General features: G+C 43.6%; 1 protein-coding gene across 1 annotated transcript in view; it reads right to left on the bottom strand.

Annotated features, from left to right (window-relative positions):
- The window catches only part of IFI35 (interferon induced protein 35), a 240,233-nt gene that overhangs the window by 100,508 nt on the left and 113,450 nt on the right, over window positions 1-26,275 (bottom strand). Inside the window, exon 7 of the mRNA XM_058183217.1 lies at window positions 24,493-24,602. Coding sequence (XP_058039200.1) covers window positions 24,493-24,602 — 110 coding nt within the window. The remainder of the gene's footprint in view (window positions 1-24,492; window positions 24,603-26,275) is intronic.

Below are 26,275 nucleotides of genomic sequence, written 5' to 3'. Positions count from 1 at the left end.
AATTTGACAATAAAAAGGAAAATAACTTAAAGATTGGATTTTTTTAATCTTGTTTTTTATTTTATAAACAAACAAACATTCAATACCTAATCAGTCATTCAGTGTATCATCTGTGTGCTTCTCCTGTGTCTTCTTCTTGCTCCTCCTATCTTCATCATTTCTTGATATTTTCTATTGATTTGCTATAACATTTTCCACATATTATTAATTTATTATAACATTGTCTTGCTTACTATTAATACAGGGGTGAAATCTAATTTTTTTTGCTACTGGTTCTGTGGGCGTGGCATGGGGGCATGGCTTGGGGGGGTCATCTGATTGGGGTGGGCATGGCTATGTGACTGGGGGATCAAAAGACAGAAACTCACTAACAATGTCCTGCTGGAGCAGGATTGGACTAAATTAGAAGTCTCTAACTTTGGCTAAAGCTGGCTGAGGAACTCTGGGAGTTGAAGTCCACAAGTCTTAAAGTGACCAAGGTTGGAGACCCCTGGACTAGATGACCTCCAGCCCTGGATTATCCTCTGAAGCTGCATCTAGTGCCAGGTTTGTACCCCTTCCTTCCTTCCTTCCTTCCTTCCTTCCTTCCTTCCTTCCTTCCTTCCTTCCTTCTCTGTGTCCCTCCCTCCCTCCTTTCTTTCTCTCTCTCTCAAAAACGACCCCCCCACACACACCCCATTTTTCCTCCCAGCCTACATGAAGCCTGCTAGCCACACCCAAAAACGGGAAGGGGGGAAAGTCCGTTTTTCCTCCCAGCAGGCTTCAGCAGGCTTCCCCCCCCCATTTTTTTGCCTAGCACTTAACTGAGCTGCACGATCATCAGAGTTGTTTTTTTTTTACTTTTAAAAGCTTTTTTATTGGAATTATCTGAAATAGTAATATATTCATCTTAATTGTAATTTTACCCATTCATGATAACTGTAAGTTTTTCTATTTCTCCAAATCATTCTCAATTTGTCTTTTTAGATTATAATATTTATCTTGTTTTATTGTTACACATCTTGAAGTTAATTGTATTCCTAAATATTTTATTTTCTTCAATTTGATCTAATTTCTCCTTTAGGTCTCTTTTTTGCTTTTCTGTAATATTTTTCACCAATATTTTTTTTTCTTAATTTTTAAACCTGCCACCTCTCTATATTCTTCTATTTGTTCTAGTAATTTAGGACCTATTGTTTGAGGGCCCTTCAAAATAAACACCAAATCATCTGCAAAGGCCTATAGTTTATATTCTTCTTTTTAAATTTTCATCCCTTTTATTTTTTCATTCCTTCTTATATTTCTATTTGGCACTTCTAATATCAACACAAATAACAATGGATATAACTGATATCCTTGTCTTGTTCCTTTCATTATATTAACTTTCACTGTCATCTCTCCATTCATCATTATCTTTGTTGATTGTTTATTATAAATTGTTTTTATCATGTTTATAAATCTCTTTCCAAAGTCCATTATCTGTAATTGCTTTATCATAAACTGCCAATTCATGTTGTCAAATGCTTTCTGTGCATCTATAAATATCATTGCCATTTTTGTACCTCATAATATTCCCAGGTATTCAAAATTATCCTCATATTATTTCTAATTTGTCTTTTGGGTAAAAAGCCATTTTGATTCATATGAACACTGTTGTGACCCAGGTTCCCGGACTCGGACTCCTGGAGGAGGATGATTCAGAGAGTGAGGAGGAGGAGTTGGCAAGGCCTGCTTCCCCTGGACCCTCTCCCTCCCTGGCACCGACCCAGGAGGAGGAGAAGGGGCTGGCAAGGCCTGATTCCCCTGGACCTTCTTCTGATTTGGCAATGCCCCAAGAACAATCTTGGCTTGACGCGAGACTGTGCAGACGTGACAGCGCGCACAGCAGAGAAGGCGTTGGGACAGGGTCAGAGAATGATGAGTCACGGAGTGACACACACAGGGGCTATAAAGCAGGAGGTGGAGCTTCCTGGCTTTTTGTCTTGGAGAAAGCAATGAATTTGCACGGGCAAACTGTTTCATGGATAGAAGAATCTGTTTGTGAGTGAATCGTGCTTTATCTATAATTTTCTGGTTATCTCCAGGGATTTTGGCAGGCGTGTGGGGAGACGTGTCCAGAACATATCTGTGCCAGAAGGAATCCAGCCAAGTGTAAATAAACTGGGAGAAGGCCTTTGACTGACTTTTTGTTGGGAGTGGTGGGAGGGGGAAACAGAATATTTTGTCCAAGACCCCAACTAAACCATTTTCCACCAATGGACCAGCAGCAGGTACAGCAGCAGTTACAGCAGCTACAAGTGGCTAATCAACAGCTACAGCAGCAAGTGGCTCACTTGGCAGGCCAACTTGCTGCCGGGAATGTGCCTGCAGGCCCCCCCATCCTCCCACTCCTCCTCGTCACAAGTGCCCAATAACCGTGCTGGATAAGTTTTCTGGGCAGCCTGAGATGTTCCCGATCTTCTTGGAATGGTGCCAGCTCTACATGGCTATGCGGCCGGAGGATTTCCCAGATGACTGGGCTAAGATGGCCTTCGTGATTAACCTCCTTTCCGGCTTGGCTGCCTGATGGGCCACGCCCCTCTTACTCCAGGACAGACCCCTACTGGCGGACCACCAGCGTTTTTGGCAATACCTGCGCATCATGTACGAGAACCCCGTTTGGACTCTGACGGCCACCAGGCGCCTTAAGGAACTCCATCAAGGGAAGCACACCCTGCAGGAGTACATCACCGAATTTCGTCTTTTGTGCCAGGACTCTGACTGGAATGATACAGTGATGGTGGACACGTTCCAGGAGGGCCTCTCAGAGGAGCTGCAGGATGAGCTGGCCCGGGTGGAGGCGCCGCGGACCCTCGACGACTTGGTGCCCCTTTGTCTCCGCCTCGACTCCCATCTGCAATGGCAACTGTCTTGTCGCGCCCCCCAGGATCAGCCGTCAATGTCTGCACCCTGCTTCCTGCGCCACCAGCGCCCAGGGTCGCCCCATGTTTTGTAACCGCTGTGGAGGAGCCCATGTTGTTGGGAGCGGCCAGACCTCTCCTGACGGCCCAGGAGCAGAACTGGAGGCACCAAGGGGGATTGTGCATGTACTGCGGGGAGCCCGGCCACTTAGAGCTTCTTGCCCCAGAAAGCGAAGTTCCCGAATGACAGCGTGACCAATCGGGAAACGGAGCAGGCCTGACCTCAGAGAAACCTTAGGTCAGGCACGAACCAAGCCCCCACTGGACATTGCAGAAGTAGACTCTGCCCCCCCTCGGCATTGGATTCTGGACACACGGATATGGTTGGGGAACCAGTCGGACGGGCTCCAGGCACATGTGCTGGTGGACACAGAGGCCACAACAAACTTTATGGACCAGGCCTTTGTGACCCAATTTGCAGTCCCCGTGGTTCCGGTGGACCCTCCGATGCGGGTAGAGACAATTGATGGACGAGAACTGATGGCCAGCCCCATTAAATTCTCCACCCAGCCTTTGCGCCTGGCCATTTGCGACCATGAGGAGGTAACCCAGTTTTATTTCACGGCGGACCTTCATTTTCCCTTGATCCTTGGGTTGGCCCAGCTTTGGACCCACGATCCTCAGGTGGCCTGGTCATGGAACGCCATCTCTTTCCTGAGTCTGCAGTGCATCGACCACATCTGCCACACCTGTGCCGACCAGGACATCCCCACCCCTGCCATCTCCTCACCTCCTGAGCTGACCGACTTCGCCGATGTGTTCAGCAAGAAGGAGGTGGACCGATTACCCCCGCATCGGCCCTAAGATTGCCCCGTGGACCTTCTGCCCAACGCACCGCTGCCTTTGGGACACCTGTATTTCATGTCGGAACCCGAGTTGGACTTTCTGGACAAAAACCTGGCCCGAAGTTCATCCGGCCTTCGAAGTCCCCTCTCTCAGCCCCGGTCCTCTTCATGAAGAAAAAGACAGAGGACTTGCATCTGTGCTGCGATTACTGCTGGCTAAATGCCATTACGGTGCAGAATCGCTACTCCCTGCTGCTCAGCCCCGAGCTGCTGGAGAGGTTGCAGAAGGCCACGATCTTCACCAAGCTCGATCTCCAGGGGGCCTACAACCCCTAGAATCCGCATGGTATGGGAGATAGATGGAAGACGGCATTTGGCATCTGATACGGACACTACAAATACAACGTCATGCCGTTCGGGTTGACCAACACCCCCACCGTCTTCCAACACTTCATGAACGACGTGTTCCAAAACATGTTGGATCAGTTCATTGTGATCTACCTGAACAACATCCTGATTTACTCCCGGTCCAGGGAAAGCCACCTTCGGCACATCCGTCTGGTTCTGCAACGCTTGCGGGAACAACAACTCAATGCAAAGCTGGAGAAATGCGTCTTCTTCCGGACTTCCATAGAGTTCCTCGGGCATATCATCTCGCCCGAGGGTATAGCCATGGACTCGTGCAAAGTAGAGGCTTTGTTTAGCTGGGAAGCCCCTCGTCGGGTGAAGGATGTTCAGCGCCTGCTGGGTTTCGCCAACTACTACCGGACCTTCATCCCGGGCTTTGCCACACTGACGGCTCCACTTACCCAGCTCCTCAGGAAGAAGGTCCCATTCCGGTGGGGTCCCCCGCAGCAAGAAGCATTCACAGCCCTCAAGAAAGCCTTCGTCACGGAACCCGTCCTGAGGCATCCCGACCTGCTCCGGCCTTTGGTGGTGGAGACAGAGGTGTCCAATGTGGCTCTTGGAGCGGTGCTGCTACAGGCTCCGGCAAATGGTGGCACTCTTTTTCCCTGCACTTACTACTCCCGGAAACTGAATCCTTCCGAGCGCAACTACACCATCTGGGAAAAGGAGTTGCTGGCTATCAAAGCCGCATTCAAGGCTTGGCGACACCATCTGGAGGGGGCCCGACATCAGGTGGAGGTCCGAATGGACCATCAGAATTTCGAACACCTCACCACAGCTCGGAAGTTGAACCAGCGGCAGATTCGGTGGTCGTTGTTTTTTGCCCGGTTCAACTTCCGCATGACCTACATTCCCAGCGGTCATAACCGGAGGGCGGACGCCCTGTCCCACAAGCCGGAGTACCTCTGCGCCAAGGACCCCTTTCCTCCATGGATGGTGCTGCCGGCAGAAGCCTTGGCTGCAGCATGGGAACCGGTGGATTTGCGGGCCCGGGTACAAGAGGCGCAGTGCCAGGACACCTGGTCGCAGCAAAGGAGAGCAGAGGTGGGCCCCACATCTCCTTGGACCTTGGAGGAGGACTTACTCATTTCGGGGGTGATTATACATGCCCTCAGGACCACTCCGAGCCCTTCTCATGACCCAGTGCCACGACAACCCTGCAGCAGGACATTTTGGGTTCTTCAAGACCCTCCACCTGGTGACACGAAACTTTTGGTGGCCCTGAGTGTGGCATGATGTACATGCATATGTGACATCCTGCATGCTGTGCCGGCAAGCCAAGGCTGCCACAGGGGCCTCTCCCGGGCTCCTCCAGCCCTTGCTGACACCCGACAGACCCTGGGGGCGATCTCCATGGACTTCCTGACGGACCTGCCGCTGTCCTCTGGGTTCACCATGGTGCTGGTAGTGGTGGACATGCTCACCAAGATGGCACACTTCATTCCTTGCCGCGGGCTGCCCACAGCGCCAAAACAGCCCATCTCTTCCTGCAGCACATCTTCCGCCTCCACAGTCTGCCAGACAGGGTGGTTTCGGATTGCGGAGTTCAGTTCACAGCTCGCTTCTGGAAGAGCCTGATGGCCGCGTTGGAGGTGCAATGTGTCTGTCGTCATTGCATTATCTGGAGACTGACGAGGGTACAGAGAAGGTCATCGGTATCCTGGAACAGTATCTCCATTGCTTCATCAACCAGAGGCAGGACAACTGGGCTGATTACCTGTCCCTGGCGGAGTTTGCCTTTAACAACTCCAGCACACCTCTATCCAGATGACCCCGTTCTTTGCCAATGTGGGGTACCATCTGCAGCTCTTCCCTCTGGCACCACCGGACTCTCCTATTCCCAAAACGCAGACCTTCCTGACGGAATTGCATGCGGCCCAATAGTTGGTACGTTGGTAGCTGGATCGGGTGAAGGAGGACTACAAACGGTCCGCCGACCGCTCCCAACAGGCAACACCCCCGCTGGTGGTCGGAGACCAGGTGTGGGTCTCCACCAAACACCTCCCATCCGACTGCCTGGTAAAGAAGTTGGACCACCGATTCATCGGCCCATTCCCTGTCGAGGCGGTCATCAACCCGGTAGCCTTCCGACTGACCCTGTCACGATCCATGCGGATTCACCCCATCTTTCACCAGTCCCTTCTGGTTCCTGAGGCCACACTGAATCCCCTTCGGTGCCCAACGGCACCCGTCGCCAAGGATAGGTTGGAGGAATACGAAGTCCACAGCATACGAGGGGTCGTTTCCAATATTTGATCGTGTGGAAGGGATACGGGACTGATTTCTCCTGGGTAGATGCCTCCGACATTCATGCCCCTGACCTGGTGCAGGCCTTCCATGAGCAGAACCCAGCCCGACCGCATCCCGACTTTCAGCCCCAGGGAAGGGCCCTGCGGTGTGGGATAGTGTTGTGACCTAGGTTCCCGGACTCGGACTCCTGGAGGAGGATGATTCAGAGAGTGAGGAGGAGGGGCTGGCAAGGCCTGATTCCCCCGGGCCTTCTTCTGATTTGGTAATGCCCCAAGAACAATCTTGGCTTGATGCGAGACTGTGCAGAAGTAACTGGCGCGCGCAGCAGAGGAGGCGTTGGGACAGGGTCAGAGAATGATGAGTCACGGAGAGACACCCAGAGGGGCTATAAAGAGGAGGCAGAGCTTCCTGGCTTTTTGTCTTGGAGAAAGCAATGAATTTGCACGGGCAAACTGTTTCATGGATAGAAGAATCTGTTTGTGAGTGAATCGTGCTTTATCTATAATTTTCTGGTTATCTCCAGGGATTTGGCAGGCGTGTGGGGAGACGTGTCCAGAACATATCTGTGCCAGAAGGAATCCAGCCAAGTGTAAATAAACTGGGAGAAGGCCTGTGACTGACTTTTTGTTGGGAGTGGTGGGAGGGGGAAACAGAACAAATACATTCATTTAATAATCTCTTTAATCTGTTCACCATTATTGAAGCAAAAATCTTATAATCTACATTTAACAATGAAATCGGTCTATAGTTTTTTAGTTGTTACAAATCTGTATCTTCTTTGGGTATAAGTGTAACATATGCCTCCGTCTATGAATTTGGTATCTTTGTTTTCACTAAAAGTTCATTAAATAGGTCCAGCATTACATTGCTTAATGCATCTTGTAATGTCTTGTATAATTCCGCTGGTAATCCATCTGGTCCTGGTGTTTTCCCATTTTTTTGCTTTTTAATTGCTTCTGTTAACTCCATCATCATTATTCTTTCTTCTAGCGCTCCTTTATATTGTTCAGGTATTTTAAGTAGGTCAGATTTTTCTAAAAATTGTTTTATCTTCTCGTCAGATACCTTCTCTTGCTTATATAGTCTCTCATAATAGATTTTGATTATTTTCTTATTTTCTTCATTTCTATAACATACATTTCCCTTTTCATCTTGTAGGTGATTTATTAATTTTTTCTCTTTCTCTTTTTTTCATCTTATACACCAGCCATCTTCCTGGTTTATTTGCATTTTCAAAAAAGTTTTGTTTGGCTGATCTTAATTTACATGCCAAAAATTCTTGTTCATTTAAGTTTATTTCATGCTTTTCAATTCCATTTGTTTTTTAATTATATTGTTTTGTAATTCTTCCTCTAACCTCTTATACTCCACTTCCAATTTCTTCTGTATTTGTTTTTTCTTTTTATTCTTTTTTCCCAGGTATGTTATTGCCAAGCCTCTAATATATGCTTTCATTGTATCCCATACATTGTGAAGAGATGTATCTTCCTTTTTGTTTATTTTAAAGAAGAACTCTAGCTCTTTTTCCATAAACAGTTGGAATTATTTTTTCCTTTAAGAATTGTTGGTTCAAAGTCCATCTTTTTCTTTTGTGCTTTCCACGTTACTATCATTGGATTATGGTATGCCCAAATATTTGTTTCAATGTTTACTTCTTGTATATAATCTATAAAATCTGTTGACATCCATATCATATCTATCCTAGACCATGACATGTGTCTATTTGAGTAAAAGGTATATTGTTTCTCCACTCCGGTGAGAAACCGCAGTCAAGATGATGGGTTTGCCTGTACGTCAAGCTTGAAGGACCGAGTCTGCAAACTGTTTAAGCCCCGCCTCTTCCTCTTAGGCTCCAGCTTTTGACTAGGTCCCAAGCTGGACGAACATGTCTTTCTCACCTCCACTGTTTTTTACATATCACTGGACTTTTTAAAAGTTTTTCTTCTTCAGGATCGATTCCAGCATGAAGGACTTTTAAGTCTGACCCCGCTGAAGGCCATGGACAGGCTTCGGGCTGCTGGCTGGCAGTCCGGACAAAGCAGTTAATTGCTTCTCTGCAGGAGCTAATTGCTGCAATTAAGCAGCTAATCGCTGCAATCTCCCCGGGGGAGTTTTTTTTCTCCCTTGTGTCAGGTTGGAGCTAGCTGCCTGCGAGAGGAATCTAGCCTCAGCAGCAGATTCAGAGCAGATTCAAAGCAGCAGCTTTGAAGAGCAGATTCACAGAGCCTGCAGAGTGCGCTTTTCAATCAGCTGAGCGGCTCTTATCTTTCCGATCTAGAAATTCAGCAGCTGCATGGCTTTGAGCTGCACGCTTCAGAGGCCTTCCACAAGAGCTCTGGAGCCCATAAGTCGCTGTTGATGTGGGGGGTGGTCCGGATAGACCTATTTGAGGCTTTTGGCAAGTCTTTTCAGCTTCTCCTTTGCCTAATTAGCAATAGGCTTCTTCTTGGCACGAAAACCCTGGACGCCATTTTGGGGAGAAATTTTTCTTCATGAAGCTCAATTCCTTCTCCTTTCTTCTCAAGTACAGCAGATATACTTTCAGGAGGACAAGTCACAATATTATACCTCTCTCTCTCTCTCTCTCTTCTCTCTCACCATTAAGGAAACTTATTGTTGAAAATAGCAACTATAATCCTAATTAGGGAAGTTTTTTCTCCCTAATTTCAAAATGGCGGATTCCACTCGGCCACAACCTAGAAAGGCTGCATCTAAGCACCATCATCTTTAAGACCCTTTAGGGGAATCCTCTGACCCTCAAGCCCCAAAAAGGGACAGAAATTCCAAAACCTTCACTCTTCCCTACCCGGGAAGAGACCAGACGCCATAAAGCATTGGAAAAGGCTGTTTCAAAAGCCCAATTGCATGCCATTGAGGAAACAGGGCCCAAAGCCCCACCACAACCTCCCCAACAATCTACTCCACCACCCACATGGTCTCCTAACCATCCTGGTTCAGCTCCTCCCATTGACAGTCTCTTTTTCAAGAGGCATCTCAGCAGCCAGCTATTCAGCAAGTGGAGTCTGCTCCAGCAGCCAGTGCCTCCATCGTACCTTCACAATCATCTTCAGTCCAAGTGTCTCAAGAAGAAATATCCAATTTACAATTACTCCCGGCCTTTGGGGCACTTATTACAGAAGCAATTAGGTCAGGATTAGCCCATTGCATTCCTCAAATTCCTGTTGCTTCTTCTTCAGGGGTGCAAGCCCAACAAGAATTGCATAGGTCAGACTATTCTGTTTCAGAACATGAAGCAATCAGATCAGGAATCCTTGCTTGATGAGGACATCCCTAGAGATGATGCATTGTCAGAGGATGAGGGATTGGAGCCCGATCAACCATCCTTCGTAGAACTGTTCAAACCACAACTATTTAAATCTCTTTTATATAAAGCACAGATTTCTACTGGCTTAGGAGATGTCTCCTCTTCTAAGAACCTCAATCCAGCAGGGAAGGTCCCTCAGGTTCACTGTTTCAGAACCAGCTACTTCCAATGATATGGTTCCAGCACCTAAACTTTTCACTGAAGTGGTTCAGTGTCAATGGGTAGTCCCAGGATCCGGTCCATATCCAAACAATATTGACAAACGTCTTTACAACATGGCATCAGAAATGTCTAACCTTCTCCAGGTTCCCACAGTAAACGCCCCTAAAGTGGCTCTGTCATCATCCACTCATCTCATGGGGCCTCCTGAGGAATCCCCCCGTCCAGAGGACAAATGAGCGGAGAAAGTATTAGTGAAGGGGCACCAAGCAGCAGCTTGGTCAGTCAAAGCAGTGGCTTCTGCCTCATTTTTCAACAGGGCTACCATTATTTGGCTCAAACAATTGCAAGCAAGAACCCCTTCTACTGATACAAGGTTACACCAGGACTTCAACAAGATTATTGCTGCCCTGGAATATTCCACGGACGCTACGCTCAATGCTACTAGATTTGCCTCTAAAGCGGTGGGTTCCTTCACCACTTCCCGTAGATTATTGTGGCTCAGGAATTGGCAAGCGGATAACAGAAATAAATGGAGATTAGCCTCTTCCCCCTTCTCAGGCGATAAATTGTTCGGCGCTTCCTTGGATCCTATTCTCACTGAAACCTGCAACAAACGGAAGATTCTTCCCTCCCTTTCGAGATGCACAGAAGCTCTAGTTTCATCGTATCCAAGTCAGCAGCCCTTTCATCAATCAGACTCCAGTTTCTACCAGTCTAGAGCTCACAGACCTTTTCAATCCAGAGGAAATTTCTCCCAGGAGGGCCAGGTCAGATCCAATCCCAAATTTTCCCCTAAAAAACCTTTCAGGGGTGGCAGGGGTAGGGGATTTCACAGAAACAGATAGTTCCCATTCCTCTCTTCCCATTGGCGGCAGACTCATTCATTTTACCGATCAATGAGATCTTTCCATTTCTGATGTTTGGGTAAGACACACAATTTGCTTTGGCTTGTTCATAGAGTTTCTCTCCCCCCCCCTCCCCTGAGGATTTTTCTACCTTGCCCAGTATCCCGCAACAGGTCTAACCGGGCTGTCACAGAAGAAGCGATTCTTCATCTCTTACACATCAATGTCATTCAGCGGGTTCCCCTCCTCCAATGAGGGCAGGGGTTTTACTCACGCCTTTTTGTGGTAAGGGGGTTGGAGAGCAATTCTTGATCTAAAATCACTAAATCATTATGTTTTATATCGCAAATTTAACATGCAATCACTTCAATCCATTTTGGAGTCTATCAGACCGGGTGATTTCCTATCCTCTATTGACCTCACGGAGGCTTACCTCCATATACCCATAGCTCAGGAACATAGGAAATTTCTTCGGTTTTCTAACAAAGGCGAACATTACCAATAAACTGCCTTTCCATTTGGGTTATCATCAGCCCCTAGAGTATTTTCTAAGGTTCTAGGAGCTTTAATTGGCTACATACACTCTAAACCCATTCGTATCCAGTTCTATCTTGATGATATTCTTATCCTATCTAATTCAGCCCGGACAGCTCGTTCTGATCTGTCTTACACCATAAATATTCTCCAAGTACATGGTTTTTCCATAAACTGGGAAAAAAGCCATCTCTCTCCCTCTACTAAACTGCTTCATCTGGGAGCGGAAATTGACACAGATTTTTCCATGGTCTATCTTTCACAAGAACGACAGGCTAGCCTGAAACAACTAGCAGAATGAACTATTCAGGCTCGATCAGTATCTCTCAAATCCCTTTCTCAATTGTTGGGTAAAATGGTTTGTACCTTTGGAATTGTACCTTGGTCTCGCCTCCACAGCAGGGATCTACAATGGATGCTCCTCCCATACCAGAGAAGACACCTAGCCACTTCTCCCTCACGACTTCATCTTCTGCAGCCGGTTCTCTCATCACTTCATTGGTGGACCACCGATGCCATCTCCAAAGGGAGCAGGTTCATGGAACCTACCAGACTCACTCTCACCACCAATGCGAGTCTCACGGGGTGGGGAGCTCATCTAGATCCTCTGATGGCTCAAGGCACATGGTCACTTCATGAACGTCCCTGGCAATCAATCTTCTAGAATTGAGAGCCATTTATCTAGCTCTGCTGCACTTCAGCCCTCAGGTAACCTGACAAGATATATTGATTCTCACAGACAACGTCTCTGCAAAGGCCCATATCAACAAGTGGGGAGGGACTCACTCAAAATCACTCATGAGGGAGACATTCAAACTAGGTCAATGGACAGAACACCACCTTCGCTCCATTCGTGCGGATCACATCTCAGGAACAGCAAACATCCAAGCGGATGCTCTCAGCAGACAGAGGATAGACCAGTCAGAATGGAGCCTACCTCCGGAACTCTTCATGGAAATAGTTTGCAGGTTCAATGCTCCAGAAGTAGATCTGTTCGCTTCAGAGAACAATCACCAACTTCCACGGTTCTTCACCAGATTCCGTTCCCCCAGAGCCGAAGGTGTGAATGCTCTACGTTCTCCATGGCCTCAGGGCCTACTTTATGTGTTCCCTCCACTTCCACTGATTCACAGGGTCATTTGCAAACTGTTAGAGGAAAGAGCAGAGTTGATCCTCATTGCACCCCATTGGCCTCGGAGACCATGGTTCGTGGACCTGTTAGCTCTGTCAGTAGCCAGACACTGGAGAATCCCAGACACCAGGATTCAACTCCTACAAGGGACCCTGCATCACCTGGAGCCCCAATGGCTAAGCTAACCGTTTGGAGGCTGAGCGGGACATCTTGATTTGCTTTAACATTCCCTCTCAAGCTATCCCTACCATCCAGGCATCTCGTCGCCCTTCAACCATCAGGATCTATGAAACTACTTGGAAGAGCTTTGTTCGGTGGTGTCGCAGGAGGTCTGTTCCAGCTACACAAGCAGAAGTACCTCATGTCATCGGGTTTTTACAAGATGGTCTAAATTCTGGATTATCGTCCAATACTCTCCGACGGCAAGTGGCAGCCATTTCATCAGTCCTCACCTGCACCACATCTGATTCCTTGGCTACTCATCCAGTCATTTGCAGATTTCTTCACGGGGCCACTAATCTTCACCCTCCTACAGTTCACAGATTCCCATCTTGGGATCTTAATAAGGTTTTTTCTGCCTTAACAAAGGTGCCATTCGAGCCTCTTTGGGATGTTTCCTTCAGGTTTCTAACTCTGAAAGTATGCTTCCTCGTGGCCATTATGTCGGCTCAACGTATTTCAGAACTCGCCGCACCCTCCATCCGTCAGGACCTCTGCATTTACCACCCAGACAGAGTCATTTTACGACTTGATCCTACCTTCATGTCAAAATCAATTCCCTTTTTCATCGATCACAGGAACTTGTTCTTCCTAATTTTTGTCCTAATCCGTCTCATCAACTGGAAGTTCTGTGGCACACATTGGATGTTCGCCGAGCAATTAAGATTTATTTACAATGCACCTCAAGTATTAGGAAGACGGAAGCTTTTTTTGTCTCATTCCTTCCAGCTTCCTTGGGCCTCAAGGCATCGGGTCCTACAATCGGTAGGTGGATCAGGTCAACTATTGTGTCTGCCTATGATCTTCAATCCCTTTCTAGGCCTTCAAACATAACTGCACATTCGACTAGAAGTGCTGCCACCTCGGCAGCTTGGGCGACTCAAGCTCCTTTGCATGAGGTTTGCAGGGCTGCAACATGGATGATGCCTACTCCCTTCATTTGGCATTTCAAGCTGGATACCTATGTTTTGTCAGATGCAGCATTTGGCAGGAGGGTGTTACAATGTGTCCTTGATGCATAGTAGGACGGCGGCCAGCTTATACCCACCCAAACGGACAACGAGCTTTGGTATGTCCCATCATCCTGACTGCCGTTTCTCACCGAAGTAGACAATGGGGCGATGGACTTACCTGACACGCCCTTTCTCATGACAGTGAAAACGGCAGTCAGCCACTCCCTATGTGGGCTGGCCACCAGCCGAGGGGGAGGACAACCACTAACTGTTTATAATTTCAGAAAGACACGTCAATCTGCGACAGTTCCTTTGCAAAAACTGGAGCCTAAGAGGAAGAGGCGGGGCTTAAACAGTTTGCAGAATCGGTCCTTCAAGCTTGACGGACAGGCAAACCCATCATCCTGACTGCCGTTTTCACCATCGTGAGAAAGGGCGTGTCAGGTAAGTCCAACGCCCCATTTTCTTTCAAGTGTCTTTTTCACCATACATCTTGAACGCTTAGTTCTTCTATCATTGTAAAAGAAAAAAAAGGTCTTTACCAATACGAACAAGAAGAAAAAGAACTAAGAGAAGGAGCAAGGGCAAAATACATAAAGGAACAAAGAGAGACAAGAGCGACAAGATTAAAAATTAGTAATAAGTAAAATATAGAAGAATAAATAAAAGCAATATCAATAAATGTAAATGCACTGAATTCCGCAACAAAAAGGAACAGAATTTTAAATAAATTAAATAGATTAAATATGGACATTATTTAGTTTACAAGAAGTATATATTAGAAAACACATAAAAATATTAGAATACTCAATATTATGAGTTTTATTTAGCTCATTGATACAACCAAGCAAGAGAGAAGTAGCTTTATATATTAAAGAAAAATTAGATCCTAAATATGAGGATTTTGATGGTGGAAGTAAGGATGAACTTTAAACAAATACTCTTGGTAGTGCTATATGCACCAAATGATAAACAAGAATTCTATGGGAAATTACACAGGAAAATATTAGAACTGGAAAATGAACACATATGTATAATGGGTGACTTTAATGCTATAATAGATGTGGATTTGGATTATAAAATGACAAAAAAAATAAGAAACCCAGAAAGATTGAAAAAATTAAGAAATATTTGTTTACAGGAAATTCACATTAAAAAACAACATACAATTGTTTTGGAATATCCTAAAATGGGGAAATTATATGCCTCACTTACATATGAAAGTAATAGAGGTGTTGTACTGTATATTAAGAAGGCAATAAAAACCAAACCGATTTTCATGGATGAGGAAGGGAGGATATTAACGGTGGAGGTAATGATGATCTACAAATACTTCTAGTGGTGATATATGCACCAAATGATAACCAAGAAGACTTCTATGGTAAATTACACAGGAAAATAATAGAATTGGAGTATGAAAACATATATATAGTAGGTAATTTCAGTGCAATTGTGGATGTGGACTTGGATTATAAAACTAAAAAAATTAACAAGAAAGCTAAGAAACAGTTCCAAAAACCTTTTTTAAAATGGTGGAAGAATTAGGTATTCAAGATGGAGGGCAAGGAATTGGGTTGGCATCAGTGGTGAAATCTGAACCAGTATGCTACTGGTTCGCTGGCCGTGCATGCGCACTGTGTGCGCACATGCACAGTTCGCACCAAAAGGAGGCTTGGGAAGGTAAGTAGAACAGTGAAGGGGGGAAATCAGCTGTGGCATGCAATCTTGGGAACTTTTTTAAAAGAAGTAAGAAAAGCATTTTCTTACTACCTATTCGCCTGAACCAACAGTAAAAAAATGCTTTAAAAAAGTAAAAGAAAAGGTTCCAACAATTGTGCAGCACAGCTGTGATCTTGGGAATCTTTTTTTACCTTTTTAAAACATTTTTTAACTACTGGTTCGGGCAAACAGGTGTAAAAAAAGTAAAAAAGAAGACTCAGACGATCACAGCTGTGCTGCACGATTGTTTGAGTTTTTTTTACTTTTTTAAAAAGATGCTTAAAAAGTTTAAAAAAAAGTTCAAACTATCAGCTGAGCAACGTGCCATTGTCTTAACTTTTTTTTTTTATTCTTTAAAGCATTTTTAACTACTGGTTCCAGAGAAACAGTAGTAAAAAAATGCTTAAAAAGTAAAAAAAAAAAAAAAAAAGTTCCGACGATCGCGCATCGCTCAGCTGATTGTCGGAACTTTTTAAAGAAGTAAGAAAAGCATTTTCTTACTACCTATTCGCCTGAACCAACAGTAAAAAAATGCTTTAAAAAAGTAAAAGAAAAGGTTCCAACAATTGTGCAGCACAGCTGTGATCTTGGGAATCTTTTTTTACCTTTTTAAAACATTTTTTAACTACTGGTTCGGGCAAACAGGTGTAAAAAAAGTAAAAAAGAAGACTCAGACGATCACAGCTGTGCTGCACGATTGTTTGAGTTTTTTTTACTTTTTTAAAAAGATGCTTAAAAAGTTTAAAAAAAAGTTCAAACTATCAGCTGAGCAACGTGCCATTGTCTTAACTTTTTTTTTTTATTCTTTAAAGCATTTTTAACTACTGGTTCCAGAGAAACAGTAGTAAAAAAATGCTTAAAAAGTAAAAAAAAAAAAAAAAAAGTTCCGACGATCGCGCATCGCTCAGCTGATTGTCGGAACTTTTTTAAAAGAAGTAAGAAAAGCATTTTCTTACTACCTATTCGCCTGAACCAACAGTAAAAAAATGCTTTAAAAAAGTAAAAGAAAAGGTTCCAACAATTGTGCAGCACAGCTGTGATCTTGGGAATCTTTTTTTACCTTTTTAAAACATTTTTTAACTACTGGTTCGGGCAAACAGGTGTAAAAAAAGTAAAAAAGAAGACTCAGACGATCACAGCTGTGCTGCACGATTGTTTGAGTTTTTTTTACTTTTTTAAAAAGATGCTTAAAAAGTTTAAAAAAAAGTTCAAACTATCAGCTGAGCAACGTGCCATTGTCTTAACTTTTTTTTTTTATTCTTTAAAGCATTTTTAACTACTGGTTCCAGAGAAACAGTAGTAAAAAAATGCTTAAAAAGTAAAAAAAAAAAAAAAAAAGTTCCGACGATCGCGCATCGCTCAGCTGATTGTCGGAACTTTTTTTAAACATTTTTTTACTACTGGTTTGGCAAACCAGTAGCATTTTTTACTAATGGTTCATGCAAATCGGCCTGAACCAGTAATATTTCATCCCTGGTTGGCATGCCTTTTTATGGTATGGGAAAAACAAGATTCTGTATTTTTGGGAGCGTAAAATGCACCTTTCACCCCAAAAGAGGGTGAAAATCGGGGTGCGTCTTATAGTCTGAACGTAGCCCTGCCCACCCACCAGCCCCTACCCTTCAGACATTTTCTGATGGCTCCAGGTGGCGTTGATCTGGATTGGGGCACAGCCTGAGGAAAAAACCTCTTCAGATGGTTTGGGGGGGAATATGCCCAGTAGATTTGGCGAACAGGACGGGCTGAACGGTTCACAGCTGGTCTCCCCTCTGGCCACCCAGTGGGCAGCTCAGGGCAGACAATGGCCATGATGATTTCAGTCCCAAGCAATGTGAGGAGCCACCGCCACTGCCTAAGCCTACTCTATGCCCGGGAGCTGGACCAAGCGGGAGCCTCTAAAGCAAAATGTCCCTCCATTCCAGCCACGACTGCCCATTGTCCCAATTCCCCAATGCAATTCGCAAAGTTGTGTTTCAGACGGTGGCCAGTTCCCCTGCAATGTGCATTGGAGAACCAGGAACCATTTTTGGATTCGGGGAGGGGATCGCAGCGCTGCAGCCTGAAAATGCTTTTGCCCAATGCACATTGCAAAGCCATGCACCCTCCTCCTTCTCAGCAGACTCACCTTTTCTTTCCTCCTGGCCAGATCTACCACCTGAAACGCGATGCACTTTTTTTTGCCTCTGTACACCCCGTTTTTGGAATCGGGAAGGAAAGTGTTTTTGGATGGCAGACCTGTGATCCCCTTCCCGATTCCAAAAACAAGGCATGCGGAAGCCAAAAAAGTGCATTGCGTTTCAGGAGGCGGATGTGGCTAGGAGGAAAGAGAAGATAAGTCTGCTGAGAAGGAGGAGGAGGACACGTGGCTCTGCAGTGTGCATTGGGCAGGAAAGCATTTTCAGGCAGCAGCACTGTGATTCCCTCCCTGAATCAAAAAACAGTTCCCAGTTCCCCGATGCATATTGCAGGGAAACCAGCATCAGTCTGAAATGCAGCTCTGCGGTGCATCGGGAATTGGGCCAATGGGTGGTGGTTGCTGGAAAAGAGGATGTTTCACTTTAGAAGTTCCTCTCAGCCCGGTTCCCAGGCACAGAGAGGGCTTAGGTGATGGCAGTGGCTCCTCACATTGCTTGGGAGTGAAGTCATCACAGCCATTGTCTGCCCTGAGCTGCCCGCTGGGTGGCCAGAGGGGGGACCAGTTGCAAACCAGGCAGATTCCCCCCAGACCATTTCCCCCAGCATGCGAGGGATCTCTTTGGGAAAAGCGAGTAGTCCCTGTGGATTGCAGGAGCATCTCAATAAGTTTTCTGGAAAAGGACTTCTCAGTAATTGACGCCCTCTTTCCCAACCAAGTCTTTGAGGCACTTCTCGCTTGCAGAAGGAGGAGGAGGGTGGCATAAAGCAGTGCCACCTTAAACCAAAGCCTCTGAGTAACTGGGAAAGAAAACCATGCTTTCTACAAAATAGAAAGGTACTGTAATCCACCCCTTCATGGATTACTGCCTTGTTGTGGTGAAGGGGCATGCATAGCTCAATGAAGCTATGAGCTATGCCATGCAGGGACACCCAAGATGGACAGCTCATAGCAGAGAGTTCTGACAAAACGTGATCCTGACAACCCACTCCAGTATCTTTGCCATGAAAATCCCACGGATAGTACAAAAGGAAAAAAAGATATGACAATGGAAGATGAGCCCCTCAGGTTGGAAGGTGTCCAATATGCTACTGGGAAGAGCAGACAGTTAGTACTAGTAGTGCCAGAAAGAATGAAGTTATTGGGCCAAAGCCGAAAGAACGCTCAGCTGTGGATGTATCTGGTGGTGAAAGGGAAATTGGATGCTGTAAAGATTGTTTCTCCATAGGAACCTGGAATGTAAGATCCATTAATCAAGGCAAGCTGGATGTGATCCAACAAGAGATGGCAAGACTGAACATCGACATCTTAGGAATCAGGAAACTAAAGTGGACAGGAATGGGCAAATTTAATTCAGATGACCATCAGGTATACTACTGCAGGCAAGAATCCTCAAAAGAAATGGAGTGCCTTCATGATCAATAAAAGAGTAGGAAAAGCAATACTGGGATACAATCCCTAAAATGACAGAATGATCTCAGTTCGATTCCAAGGCAAACCATTCAGTATCACAGTAGTTCAAGTCTATGCCCCAACCACTGGTGCTGAAGAAGATGAAATTGACCAGTTCTATGAAGCCCTACAGCACCTTATAGAATTAATACCAAAAAATGATGTCCTTATCATCATGGGGGATTGGAATGCTAAAGTAGGAAGCCAAAAGATAAACGGAATAACAGACAAATTTTGTTCTGTTTCCCTTCCCCCAATACTCCCAGCAAAGAGTCAGTCAGAGGCCTCCTTTTCTGATTTATTTACATATATATAAATGTCCTGGCTACATCTACCCACGGGCCTGCCAAGTTTCTGGAGATAACAAGGAAATTACAGATAAGGCCAGAATTACTCACGAATATATTCTTCCCTCCGTTGATACAGATTGCCCGCCCAAATTCATTACTTTGTCCAAGACAAAAAACCAGGAAGTCCCGCCTCCTATTTATAGTCTCTGCAGATGTCACTGCATGACAATTATGACTTGGCTTTGTCCCAACTCTTCCGCTGCTGCGCACGCCGATCAAGTCTACGTAACCTTGCATCACTCCAAAACTGTTCTTGGGGCGTTGCCAAATCAGAAGGAGGCTCCATGGAATCAGGCTTTGCCGTCCCCTCCTCCTCCCTTTGAGTGGGTGCCAGGGAGGGAAAGGGCTCAAGAGAAGCAGGGCTGGCCAGGTCTTCTCCCTCACTTTCTGAATCATCCGAGTCCAGGAGTCCGGGTCCAGGAACCTGGGTCACAACAAATTTGGCCTTGGAGTACAAAATGAAGCAGGGCACAGGCTGATAGAATTCTGTCAAGATAATACGATGGTCATAGCAAACACTCTTTTCCAACAACTCAAGAGACGACTCTACACATGGACATCACCAGAGGGTCAACAGAGAAATCAGATTGACTATGTGCTCTGCAGCCAAATATGGAGAAGAATACAGTCAATAAAAACAAGACCAGGATCTGACTATGAGGCTCAGATCATGAGCTTCTTGTTGCAAAAACAAGAAGGGAAAAGCACTAGGCCACTCAGGTATCCCTGATGAATATACAGTAGAGGTGATAAATAGATTTAAAGAATTAGATCTAATAGACAGAGTGCCTGATGAACTATGGACGGAGGTTCGCAACATCCAAAGAAAAAGAAAGGCAAGAAAGCAAAATGGCTGTCTGAGGAAGCTCTGCAAATAGCTGAGGAAAGAAGAGAAGCAAATGGCAATGGAGAAAGAGAAAGATACACCCAGTTGAATGCAGAATTCCAGAGAATAGCTAGAAGAGATAAGAATGCATTCTTAAATGAACAGTGCAAAGAAATAGAAGAAAACAATAGAATAGGGAGGACCAGAGATCTATTCAAGAAAATTGGAGATATGAAGGGAACGTTTCATGCAAAGATGGGCATGATAAAGGACCAAAATGGCAGGGACCTAACAAAGGCAGAAGAGATTAAGAAGAGGTGGCAAAATTACACAGAAGAACTATACAGGAATGAGCTTAACATCCCTGATAACCATGATGCGGTGGTCACTAACCTTGAGCCAGACATCCTAGAATGTGAAGTCAAATGTGAATGTGAGCAACAACAAAGCTAGTGGAGGAGACAGTATTCCAGCTGAGCTATTCAAAATCTTAAAAGACGACGCAGTAAAAGTGCTACACCCAATTTGCCAGCAAATTTGGAAAACTCAACAATGGCCACAGGATTGGAAAAGGTCAGTTTACATTCCAATTCCAAAGAAAGGCAATGCCAAAGAATGTTCAAACTATCGCACCATTGCACTCATTTCACATGCTAGTAAGGTTATGCTTAAAATCCTACAAGCTAGGCTCCAGCAGTATGTGGATTGAGAACTACCTGAAGTACAGGCAGGATTTCGTAGAGGCAGAGGAACTAGAGATCAAATTGCCAACATATGCTGGATTATGGAGAAAGCTAGGGAGTTCCATAAAAACATCTACTTCTGCTTCATTGACTATGCTAAAGCCTTTGATTGTGTGGATCACAACAAATTGTGGCAAGTTCTTAAAGAGATGGGAATACCAGACCATCTTACAGTATTTGTCTCTTGAGAAACCTGTATGTGGGTCAAGAAGCAACAGTGAGAACTGGAACCACTGATTGGTTCAAAATTGGGAAAGGAGCCCGGCAAGGCTGTATACTATCACCCTGCCTATTTAACTTATATGCAGAACACCTCATGAGAAAGGCAGGGCTAGATGAATCAAAAACTGGAATTAAGATTGCTGGAAGAAATATCAACAACCTCAGATATGCAGATGATACCACTCTAATGGCAGAAAGCGAAGAGGAACTAAAAAATCTCTTGATGCGGGTGAAGGAGGAGAGTGCAAAAGTTGGCTTCAAACTCAACATTAAGAAAACTAAAATCATGGCATCCGGCCCTCTCAATTCCTGGCAGATAGATGGTGAAGAAATGGAGATATTTTATTTTCCTGGGCTCCAAAATCACCACAGATGGGGACTGCAGCCAAGAAATTAAAAGACGCTTGCTCCTGGGGAGGAAAGCTATGGCAAATCTAGACAGCATACTAAAAAGCAGAGACATCACCCTGCCAAAAAAAGTGCGTATAGTCATGGCTATGGTTTTCCCAGTTGCAATGTATGGCTGTGAAGGCTGGACCATAAGAAAGGCTGAGCGCCAAAGAATTGAGGCCTTTGAACTCTGGTGCTGGAGAAGACTCCTGCGAGTCCCTTGGACTGCAAGGCGAACAAACAAGTCAGTTCTAGAGGAGATCAACCCTGACTGCTCTTTAGAAGGCCAGATCCTGAAGATGAAACTGAAATACTTTGGCCACCTAATGAGAAAGAAGGACTCACTGGAGAAGAGCCTAATGCTGGGAAAGATTGAGGGCAAAAGAAGAAGGGGACGACAGAGAATGAGATGGCTGGATGTAGTCACTGAAGCAGTAGGCATGAGTTTAAATGGACTCCAGAGGATGGTAGAGGACAGGAAGGCCTGGAGGAACGTTGTCCATGGGGTTGCGATGGGTCGGACACGACTTCGCAACTAATAACTAACAACAATCCCAGTCAAATTAGAAAAGACCTTTTTTAACGACCTTAATAAAACAATTGCTAAATTTATTTGGCAGGGAAAAAAACCTAGAATAAAAATGAAATCTCTACAAGATATGAAGAGCAGAGGAGGATTTGGATTGCAAATTGGGAACTATATTACAGTGCAGCAATACTAGTTTGGTTAAAAGATTGGATCAATTTAAAGAATAAAAAAATACTAGCCATAGAAGGCCACGACCTTCTTGTGGGAAACAGGCCACACGAAACAACAATATTTCCACAGACATCTGATTAGAGATTCTCTAATAACCAATTGGATTAAAGTTAAAAAGAAACACTATATAAATATCCCAATTTGGCTATTCACAATGGAAGCGATGATTCACCCAAATAATTTAGATTTGAATAAAATGCTAAAATACAAAGATCTATTAGATATTCATGGAAAATTAAAAACATTACAGGACCTCCAAGAACAAGGACTACGAGTTGACTGGTGGGCTTACCTTCAATAACAAAATCGAAACAAACAAAATATAAAAGAATATGGAATATATCTTAAACTACAACAATTAGATAAAATTTTGCTAGGGCCAGACCAAAAAAATATTATCCAAATTTATAAATATTTGCTGGAAGTAGAATTGGAAGAAGAAGTAGTGAAAGGATGTATGATTGCATGGGGTCAAAATATTGGACATAATATAAATTTATCAGACTGGGAGAACATATGGAACCGAAATTATAAATTAACAAAATCAGCAGCATATAAAGAAAATGCATATAAAATGTTCTACAGGTGACACCTACCCCCTTCGAGATTAGCGAAAATGAGCCCCATATGCTGGAAATGTAAAAATAAAGAGGGAACATATTACCATATGTGGTGGTCCTGCCTCGAATCCTGTAAATATTGGTTAAAAATTAGAGTGGCTACAGGAAATCACGAATGAACAATTGGATCTAGAACCGGAACTTTATTGGGGATTTTCAAAAAAAAATGTGAAGAGTATAAAATATTTAATACTACACATATTAACTGCTGCTAGGATGGCCTTCTCTCAATGTTGGAAACAGCCATGTATACCTACAAAGAAACTTGTTATACAAAAGGTCATGAACTGCGCAGAAATGGACAAACTAACTCTGAGTTTAAAAGATAAAGAGACATTGATATTTTATAATATATGGGAACAGTGGTATAAATGGATAGAAAGGAGATTGACAAGGATATTTAGTTACTAAGTATAAACAATAGATAAAACAAGAACACAAATACATACAATTTAATGTTTGTAATCATTACACGGATTATTGTTATAAGAAAAACACAACAAATAGCTGTTAAGTGATATAACCTTTTTTCCCTATGTTTTTAATGTAAAAAAAGTTTAATAAAGTATATTTTTAAAAAATAATACCAGTTTGGCTTTTGATGATGGGAGCACTTATACATCGCAATGTTATTAATAGGAGAAATATTGTTAGATATAAAAATATCTTGTCGAAGAAGGGGGAACTTAAAACGAGGCAAATGATATTTCTTGTCAATCTTCCAATGCACCATTGTCATGACATTGCTTGTATTCATTCTGGGCAATTGTCTTGCAGCAACTTACCAGGTGGTCCACTGTTTCTTCAGCTTCTTTGCATAGACGGCACTTACTGTCTTTTGCTATCTTCTCACTTCTGGCTTCTGCATCTGTTCTTAAGGCTTATGCAGCTAGAATTAGTTCCTTGGTCTCTTTCTTCGACTTTCCTGCTCTTAGCCATCACCAGCTCTTGCTTTTGCTTTCCCTGATATTTTTAAATCTACTTGCACATAGTGTTTATTGTTGTTGTTATTATTTTGTGTTGCCATTAATAGGGACTTTTCAGAGTTTAAGAAAACAAAAATAAAAAATGTAACTGGGTATAGAAGAATGTAAAGCAGGGGAATAACTTCCCTGTTCTCCAGAATGCTATTTTTGAACAGTGATAGCTGATCATTTAAGAAAGTATGATGTGGAATGGTGCATACAATTCAGTTTTCAGGAGACTGAAGTTTCATTTGATTTGACTCCCTGCATACTTGAAAGATGGGCAGCCCCAGGTGAAAAAGCAGATATAGAAAAAAGGTAAGAATAGATTTTCAGTGGTTGAACTATGGCTTTAATCTTCAGTGCCTTGATTTTCTTCTTAAGTAATTCATGGAAAATGTCACCAAACATTAAAATTCAAACAAGTTATACAAGTGATAAGGAAAGTATGTAACTTTGCCATTTGAAAATGCAAGGGAATGTTTTTGCTTTATTTTAATTTGAACTGCTAGCCCACTTTTTTTCAAACTTCTATATCTCACCATATTATTAGATGTGCCTGCCAACATTCCCTCTTCAACTCATCTATTAAGGGACTGAAACAATAAACAAGACTGATTGGGATAGCTTTAATTACAGATTGAGGTAGATTGGATGAGAAGACAATGAGAAGATAATATTACTTGCAGTTAGAGTCTCTTTCTACAGCAGACTCTCTAATGCATGCATTCCTCCACAATCAAAGGTTACAGAACTCACCTTTAATAATGAGGGCAGCAACAATGTCACAGCTTCAGCTTTCACATGCATGTAGCTCAATTCATCTAGCTGAATGCAATGCTGTTTTATTTGGATGATTCTCCTGGCAACTGATGGGGAAAAGCCATAGAAGAGACATATTCAAACCAAACCAGTCTTTTTTATCAGCATCTGTTGTGTCAGTTCAGCAATCCCTAATTAATTTCCTCATTCAGAATTTTTGGACCATCTCTGTTATGAATTGTATATAGTACATGGTTGTCAGTTGAAGTTCTCATTCTGGTCCTCTGTTGGAGCTGGAAAATACTCTCTTCTAATTGGTTGTTTGGCTGATCAGTTTCATATAAAAGGAGCTGTGTCAGCCAGGGTTTGTTTAGGCCTCACAGGCAGTATGGAATAAAGAACTATTAGAAATCACTCAGGCCTCGCCTCCATTCTTGCCCAGAATTTAACAATCTCATTGCTTGAACAAGTGTGCAGGATTTGGGGTTCTTTACCAGTGAATTCAATACATGATGGAGTGAAAAAAAACCTAATTTCTAAAAAAGTAGATGATGGTAGTGCCAAAAATACAAAGGGGAAAGTTCCTGAAGTTGGAACTTGTGCTTTAAATGCATTTTCTTTTGTTGATTCTTTTTTTAAAAAATCTTTGGGAAATATCTGGATCACTGTGCAAGATAAAGGAGTGGTGCCCAGGACCTGTAAAATGGGTCACTGCCTTGATCAAAATATCCCTCCCAAATTCTCTAATTGCATTCAGTTCTTACTGAAATTTACAGATTGTTTCCGTATTTTAGGCAAGATCATTTCCTCTGAATAGAAAATAAGTTGCTTGAATGAAAGGCTACAATACGTCATTTCTACAAGTAAAAGAGCCTTTCTTCTTATTATTTTTTTGTTTGGTATAGAGAAATGTCACAAGTTAAGATACTGGTTAAAATGATACAGATCATATTAAAAGAGCTAACTATTAATATCCATGTAGCTCAATTCATCTAGCTGAATGCAATGCTGTTTTATTTGGATGATTCTCCTGGCAACTGATGGGGAAAAGCCATAGAAGAGACATATTCAAACCAAACCAGTCTTTTTTATCAGCATCTGTTGTGTCAGTTCAGCAATCCCTAATTAATTTCCTCATTCAGAATTTTTGGACCATCTCTGTTATGAATTGTATATAGTACATGGTTGTCAGTTGAAGTTCTCATTCTGGTCCTCTGTTGGAGCTGGAAAATACTCTCTTCTAATTGGTTGTTTGGCTGATCAGTTTCATATAAAAGGAGCTGTGTCAGCCAGGGTTTGTTTAGGCCTCACAGGCAGTATGGAATAAAGAACTATTAGAAATCACTCAGGCCTCGCCTCCATTCTTGCCCAGAATTTAACAATCTCATTGCTTGAACAAGTGTGCAGGATTTGGGGTTCTTTACCAGTGAATTCAATACATGATGGAGTGAAAAAAAACCTAATTTCTAAAAAAGTAGATGATGGTAGTGCCAAAAATACAAAGGGGAAAGTTCCTGAAGTTGGAACTTGTGCTTTAAATGCATTTTCTTTTGTTGATTCTTTTTTTAAAAAATCTTTGGGAAATATCTGGATCACTGTGCAAGATAAAGGAGTGGTGCCCAGGACCTGTAAAATGGGTCACTGCCTTGATCAAAATATCCCTCCCAAATTCTCTAATTGCATTCAGTTCTTACTGAAATTTACAGATTGTTTCCGTATTTTAGGCAAGATCATTTCCTCTGAATAGAAAATAAGTTGCTTGAATGAAAGGCTACAATAC

The sequence above is a fragment of the Ahaetulla prasina genome, chromosome 4 (genome assembly GCF_028640845.1).
Source record: "Ahaetulla prasina isolate Xishuangbanna chromosome 4, ASM2864084v1, whole genome shotgun sequence".
Lineage (NCBI taxonomy): Eukaryota > Metazoa > Chordata > Lepidosauria > Squamata > Colubridae > Ahaetulla > Ahaetulla prasina.
The sequence above is the reverse complement of the archived record's forward strand: the minus strand, read 5'-3'. Positions and strand labels throughout refer to the sequence as shown.